Genomic DNA, 7,628 nt, shown 5'->3' with positions numbered 1-7,628 from the left:
ATGTATGCATATAGATAAATAGAAGGTGACAATACTGTATTCTGAAAACCCCATAAAAAAAATACATAAGCTATGTCTCTGTGTGTAAGAAATTCAAAGAGAATTCCTCTGTGGAAGTTTCTTACAGCAAGAGTGGTCCTGGTCCATGGTTCCAAAGAAGAAGATGACCAAGTGTGACTATACAAATTTTGAGGAAAGCATCTCAGTCTGTAAAATGAGGCTAAAATCACTGGACTCTATGGCACACAACAAAGGCACCTGAAATAATGTGTCAGTTGGGGTTCTCTGGATCTTCTGCATTGCTGTCAGCACAGACAGTATCAGAGATAGGGTTGGGTACACACAGTGTGGAAACAACTCCATGGAGGGGCCTGCCAGACAAGGACAAAAGCCAGTGAAAAGGATTATCATCTACCTCTCCTCAAGTGGTCACAGCTCCACCCATCACAGCCAGCTAGTATTTGGTCCAGCCCAGCTGCCAGAGAACAGGGACAGGTGCTGGCCCCACAGGTTTTGGTTTGCGTCTCAGTCACTGTGGTATGTTTTCGGCGGAGGAACCAAGCTCACCGTCCTAGGTAAGTGGCTTTTAATGCTCCTTCCCATTCAGCTCACCCTTGTTGTCTTTCTTGGAAAGGTCTGTTTTTCCCTCTGGGAACCTCTTCTTATCTGCCTTCCTAAGACTTAAGGACTGTATCCTTAGCCTTCTCTATGGTGACTAGGGGAGATAAATGTTTTAGAGTAATCTGCAGGAAGGGCCAGAAGATCAGAATCATCTGGCCTCAGATTCTAATAAATATGCTGAATCTCACGGGCTTTAGTTAGGGTCAGGCAGGAGTCAAGGCTCCATCCTTTTCTCAGACAAATTAATCATTGGGACCATTGACTGGGTCAAAAAGGACTACTAGGACTTTGTCAGCCCACAGTATCTTTATAGGGTGTCAAGGGTTGGATTCTAGAGATGTAGGTCCAGCTTTCAGCACTTAGATTACCTAAGTGGGGACTGCAGAGGTATAATGAAGGAGTAGGCTTGTCATAGTCTTCAGTTCTCTGATCGTCTACTGAGCTGCTGAGGTCCTCTAGACAGAGAGACAGCACTGAGTAGTAGTAATCAGATCCTGCTCATCTAAGGATGATGGGGGATTCTGTCTATGAAGCCCAGTATCCCTGGGTTATGGTGTCTCGTGCTTCCATTGTCTGCTTTCTATCTTCTTCAAATGGCATGTTAAACTTGGGAGGTCATGAGGGAAACTTGGGGTTTCAGAATGCTCGCTGACTGTCAGGGAAGCAGGTTGCTGCTGTGAGCAAGTGACTGCAATGCTCTTCCATCTGAGTGAAGAAACCTCTTGAACATGGTGAGCATAGAAGGAATGGTCAGGTCAAAATGTGCAGGAGGCACCAGCCCTGGAGTAGCCTCAGATCTTCTCTGAATGGAACACACTGCCAGTGGAAAAGCTGTGAGGGTTGATGTAGAGACTCTGTGGTCAAGATAACAGGAGGTTCAGTGTCCCGGTGCTGGAGACAAAGAAGGGTCCTCCTCAATTAATGAAAATGCGATCTTCAAAGCATGGTGGAATATAACATGTTCTCCAGAGAGCTCTACCACCTCAGGAATAAAGAGGAGATGTGCTAGGGAAGGTAATCTGATAAGGGCAAATTCCAAGTTTGATTATAGACAATAGGGTGGAGAGAGCACAGTCATGCCTGCTGACAGTGTCCAGGTCACGTAACTTGGGAGAGTGTCCAGGAAAAGACTACCAAGAAGGCTGTACTCATGGAGGCTCAAGGGGGCAGATGAGAAAGAAGAGGAAGTTCCAGGTGAATAAGATGACCAAAGTGAAGAGTCACTGAGATTTTGATATTTTGTATTTTGTCTCCTGATTCAATCCCCTTCTTTTATTCACACAGGTCAGCCAAAGTCTACTCCCACAGTCACATGTTTCCACCTTCCTCTGAGGAGCTCAAGACAAACCAAGCCACAGTGGTGTGTATGATTAACGACTTCTACCCGGGCAGTGCAACAGTGACCTGGAAGGCAAATGGTGTACCTATCACCCAAGGTGTGCACACTACAAACCCCTCCAAACACAACAACAAGTACATGGCCAACAGCTTCCTCACTTTGACAGCGGACCAGTGGAGATCTCACAATAGCTTGTCCTGCCAAGTTACACATGAAGGGAATGTGTAGAAAAGAGTGGTCCCCTACAGAGTGTCTCTAGGACCCCAGCCTTTCCTTAGCCTAGGGGTCCAGAGTGGGGTCTCTTCTCTGTGCTACAAATCTCAACCTTGCTCTTTTACCCACTGAATATTCAAAAATATCATTGATCAGAAGAACTGCCTTATCACATTTGTCTTATATGTTTAATTTTGAATCTACAATGTGTGTGTGTGGTGGGGGCGCGTTGGATTCAGGTTCCAGTGAGAAATGAGTTCTCCTTGAACATGCAGAGGGTATCACCCTAAGAGTGACCTTTCCCTTGCTCTGCACTCTTCTCTGAGCCCTGTGATGCAGAGACACTCATTCAGAACGCAGCTGAAGTAAGACATCAGTTTCAGGCTAAACAACTAACTTAATATTACATAGGAAATCCCACAATTCTGTGATATAATTCAAAACATTGGTGCTCATGGTCCTCTATACTGGGGCATGAGGTGGGATAACCACTCAAGCATAAAGTCATCCAATGGAAATGGGATCCAACTCAATCCTGAAGGGGTTCCAATTAATTGTTCATAGGAAGTGGTCTCAGAGTCAAATTCCAGACTACTCAAGGTCATGTTGGGTGAGACTTCAAGGAAGACAGTGTGACCTGAGAGGTTAACTCAAGCCAGTTGCTTGGTAGAGTTAGGTGTAGCAAGCACCCTCTTCACTGGCCCAAGTCCTCTCATGTCATCAGCACCCAGTGTGCACTTCAGATTGGTGTCAATCACGGTCTTTGAAATTCACAGTCAGCCATCAGTGGCCCAACCTCTGTCCAAGTCAGCAAGGATTTAGTGTTCAGGGCTTGAGACATCATCCTTGGTAGCTTATAAGCACTATAGACACTGACCACATCCAGAATTCTGGTGGATTAGACAGTGCAGTAGCATAGTCTGCAAAGCCAGAAATATTCTTCATCAATGAGGCAGGACAGTTGACAACACTGAGCTTGATCTCAGGCCCTCAAGTCCCTAGTTTCTGAGCTAGGAAGAACCTTTGGGATTTGTGCTTCATGGCAGCTTTCTGATGCTAGGTAGGGCATGATAAAGTTTGTGCCCAATAATTGGAAGTGAAGACCCTGAGTATCCTCACAGTAGTATTTCTTGCTAGGGCAGTGCCAGCACTCATCGGAACCCAATATTGCCCAGAGACTCACTTCCTCATCTTTTTGCTTCAAGTTTTCATTGACAAATTTGGACACAAAATTAGGAAACACAGAAATAGTAATGTTCTCATATTCCCACCAAGCAACTTCTAACACTCATTTCAACTGGATTTTGATTCAACCATAACATTGAACCTCTCCCTTATACTGTGTTACAAAAAAACATTCCAGAACTTGTATCTGTGTGCTAGATTATATATACTTCCAGGTTACAAAAAGAATGCCTAGACAGCATATCAAACTCCAAAAGAAGTTATTGATTATTCTTGATATCAGGTAATAGTCAAGTTGTCATTGAATGACTGTATGCCATGACCACATATTGTTTAGTAATGTATTATTGGTAATGATTCTACCATGTTAGGAAGATGAGATGTGGATTGAAACTGATGGTTGTGTGTGTTGTCCACCTGCTGTCTTCTGCAGGTCTCAGAGCTCTGTTTTTGTTCTTCACCAGACAGGAGCTACAGAGACTGAGTTAGTGGACTCAAGACTTTGCATAGACTCCATGCAGTTAGTAGCTTCCTTGACCTGTTACCAAGGGCTCCTCTCTGTTCATTCTTCCTGTAAAGAGCTTCTTCTAAAAAGTGTGTGGAAATTTTATGAATGACTTCCTGGCAAGGCTGGCTCAGATGACATGTGGGATCATGGGAAGCAGGATCTTTTAGAGAGATCACTGTATCCCAGAATCGTCAGAGACAGCATATGTCACAGCTGAAACTGGAAGGTAAGGTGCATGTAGGGTTTTTGAATGAGCCTATATCACAGTGTTGGGTGTTCGGCGGAGGCACCACGTTGACTGTCCTAGGTAAGTGAGTCTTTCTTCTTCTGTTACTGCAATCTCTAAGGTTTGATGATTTTTTTATTTAATATTTCTCATTCTCTATACTACTTCATGCTTAAACTTCATTCTAGGTAAATAATCTCTTGCTTCTCTAGTTTCTTCAGCTCACCTCAGATGGTTCCCTGTCACCTTTCATGTCTAATCTCAAAGAAGAGGGGAGATAAACTGTTAATAGTGTCTGTCATTCTGTTGAGATATGCAGTGCTCTGATAAGTACTCCACTTGTCATTCTCTATGAGTGTCTATGTTTCTAGTGAACTTGTGAGGGCTAAAGTGAATTGCTTTTCATGGGAAGGAAGGCCAGAGGCACAGAGGGAGAGGCAGCTGTTGAGTTAGGAGAACATAGAACACTCAGCATTGAGACTGGTGAATAACATGTCAGAGGTCAGGTAAGCTGGAGAGTGGAACTCAGGATTCAGTTCCTAGGACAGGCAGAAGAAAGGATCCCCAAGCTCCCATGAAAGCCATGAACAGAGCAGTAACCAAGCCAGAACTCAGGAATTTTAGTAAGGAGAAGAAAGGTAAGGGGCTCTGGACACAGAAGTCAAAGAGAGAGAGACTGAAGCTGCAGTTGGAAGCTGGGTTCCTGGGTCTCTCTAAGACATTGGTTAGGAAACAGAGCAACTGCATCACATAGCTCTGGTCCTGATCCATGAAAATTACACAACTCATTCAGAGAAGGGATCTCACCTCAGTCTGCAGAATGAGAAACAGTTTGCCCAGATACATGCTACACTGAGCAGAGGTCAGGGACCTACAAGGCACAGATTTGGGTGAAAAACACACTCCTAGGTTTAAAGCTTAGACTCAGCAGAGGGTTTACATCAGAACTGTCTTTGGAGTGGGACAGACAGACTGCAGACATATTAAAAAAAAAAAACAGGAACAAGGTTACAAGGGCAGGAAAGTGAAGGTCAGTTATCTTGTGAAGGTCAAAGTACAGGAGGTATCAAGTGAACTACTGCACAAATATGGGGTGCATAATTCCTAAGAACATAGGGAGTATATAGAAGAAATGCATACCTCATCTTCTGTACTCTGTGTGTTCAAACACAGTCACTAAACTCAAGACACTTAAAATGCTACCTCCAGGATTCCTATTGGAAAACTAAGATTCTGATCTTCTCTTTCTCTACCCTGCAGGTCAACCCAAGGCTACCCTTCAGTCACCCTGTTTCCACCATCCTCTGAGAGCTTAAGACCAAAAAGGCCACACTGGTATGTGTGTTGACTGACTTTACCCAGGTGTTGTGACAGTGGCCTGGAAGGCAGATGGTACACCTATCACCCAGGGAGTAGAGACCACTAAGCCTGTGAAACAGGGTGACAAGTACGTGGCTAACAGCTACCTGCACTTGACAGAAGAAGCATGGAAATCTAAAAGCAGTGTCAGCTGCCTGGTCACTCATGAAGGGGACACTGTGGAGAAGAGCTTGTCCCCTGGAATGTGTCCCTAGGCCTTTCAACATTCATCTCACCCACACAGGCTGGGATTTGAATCATGCACAAGTATACCCTTACTGCTCTTGCCTAACATAGACCTTTACCCTGCTCCTGAAATGCACAATAAAATATCCATTCTCAACTTGTAATTCTACTCTAACTCATTTGTTTTAGTACATTTCACTGGGATTCAGAGTGTGGGGATGGCCTGGCACTCTGAAGTCTGCAACTAGGGTTATAACCTGCATCATCACCCCTGGGAGTACCATCTCCACACAGACACATTTTCCCAGCCCTCCTCTGGAGCTCTGATCACACCATGCAATTGTACAGTGTGAATGTCATAGACTTCCCTAATTTCACTCTTTAATATACCTAATCGCATGCCTCCTCCATTTCTAACAATCTATTGGCACTTAGTCATCTTGCCTTAGAATTACAGTTTGGAGACTGGACACTTCTATTATCTGTGATCTCAGTTTCTCTATTACTCAAGTCAAAATGAATAGATAGTACTGGGATATTGGAAGTTTATTACACTCAATACAAACAAGTAAAATCAAGCTAGATAGAGTGTATTTGGGGTTCATGAAGGCTGCAGTATGGTTGCAGTCAGCCTTCATGAATATGAACTAAGGCAAACAAGACATGATTTCCAGCCCAAATGTTAACAAAGGCATTCAGTGCTGAATGTGAGAGACTATGACAAGTTTCCACTTCAGAACTTGATTCTGGGATTTGTCATACAACATCCAGGCATGACTAAATATCTGGGTACCCTACAGAGAAAAAGACTGTCCCTAGAATTCCCATCCCACCAGATCTCATTCTTTCCCTAGCTCAAGGCTTAATATTTCAGGGTGCACCTGTATCCTGAAGTTATCACAGGCCCCTACTAGGGGACTAGGTCAAGCCCCTAGCAATGCAGACCTTGTTCAACACCATTGTTCTATAATTCCTAGTACTTAGGGACACAGGACCAGGGTCTGCACTAAGTTTATTGTTGAGAAATCAGCCTGGTGACTTGGCCTAAAAGATCAGGGAATATTTAAAACAGTGGTATGAGAAGAAATAAGGCACTATTAGATCCTAGCCACACCAATTCAAACCTTAGTTTCTGCATTAAAAGGGTATTCAGTGGATTATGTTGTACAGCAACTGACTTTAGTTCATGGTGGTGATTCAAAGTTGAATTTGTGTTGTCATATTGAGTCAATGCCAGCTCCACTCTCACCCACCAGCCACTACCTATAGGAACACATTTTCATCACTTTTGTTACATTGTAAACACAGAATTTAATTCATTCCTTAGGGATACACCCATGGAATACACCATGATTATGCCCAGACTACTGTGCATGTCAGAGGGCAGGAGGCTGTATACTAGTGAGTCACCTGGGTTCAATTTTTTCCCAATCTTGGCAGGAACACTCCAACAGAGTAATGGAAGTGATTGGACTGAGGATATCAATATATTGAAGAGAAAATGAGAAGGGGACAAAGAAGTTTTTACCATGAGAAAACAGGCCCTTAAAACCTTCCCAGGACAAGCTTGACACCTTGATGGCCATGTAGCTTGTGATTCCTAAGTCAAAAAGTGGCATATCTATACCTACAACTGGAATTCTTGTGTGGGGGAAGTCCTGATAGGAACTAGTGACAGGAACGTGTTGAGAGAAGAAACTGTCCTGATATGACAGATCTCCCCAGACCCTCAGGATGACATTTGAGCAGGATCAGCCCAGAAGAATATAAACCTTGATATATGAAAACTTCTGAGATCAAATTCCAGGGCTTGTCAAGTATTCTAATAATTCAGCACAGCAACTGCACAGGTTCAATCCAGAAAGGGTCCCAGCACTGATAGGAGAAAACAAACATGATTTACCATACCTAACAAAAAAAGCTATCTCCAGTTGACAACTGCTTGCAAAGAATAAAGTAATTTTCACCAATGGAGTCTCACTGGAGGGTAT

General features: G+C 43.7%; 1 pseudogene and 1 gene segment (V, D, J or C); both read left to right on the top strand.

Annotated features, from left to right (window-relative positions):
• Positions 1-361: 361 nt before the first annotated feature.
• On the top strand, positions 362-2,188 carry LOC114689371. The segment is given in 2 exon segments: positions 362-575; positions 1,906-2,188. Coding segments are annotated over 2 exon segments (497 nt in total).
• Positions 2,189-4,048: 1,860 nt separating this feature from the next.
• Positions 4,049-5,801, top strand: LOC114689370 (annotated as a pseudogene).
• Positions 5,802-7,628: the final 1,827 nt, after the last annotated feature.

The sequence above is a fragment of the Peromyscus leucopus genome, unplaced genomic scaffold, assembly GCF_004664715.2.
Source record: "Peromyscus leucopus breed LL Stock unplaced genomic scaffold, UCI_PerLeu_2.1 scaffold_1712, whole genome shotgun sequence".
Lineage (NCBI taxonomy): Eukaryota > Metazoa > Chordata > Mammalia > Rodentia > Cricetidae > Peromyscus > Peromyscus leucopus.
The sequence above is the reverse complement of the archived record's forward strand: the minus strand, read 5'-3'. Positions and strand labels throughout refer to the sequence as shown.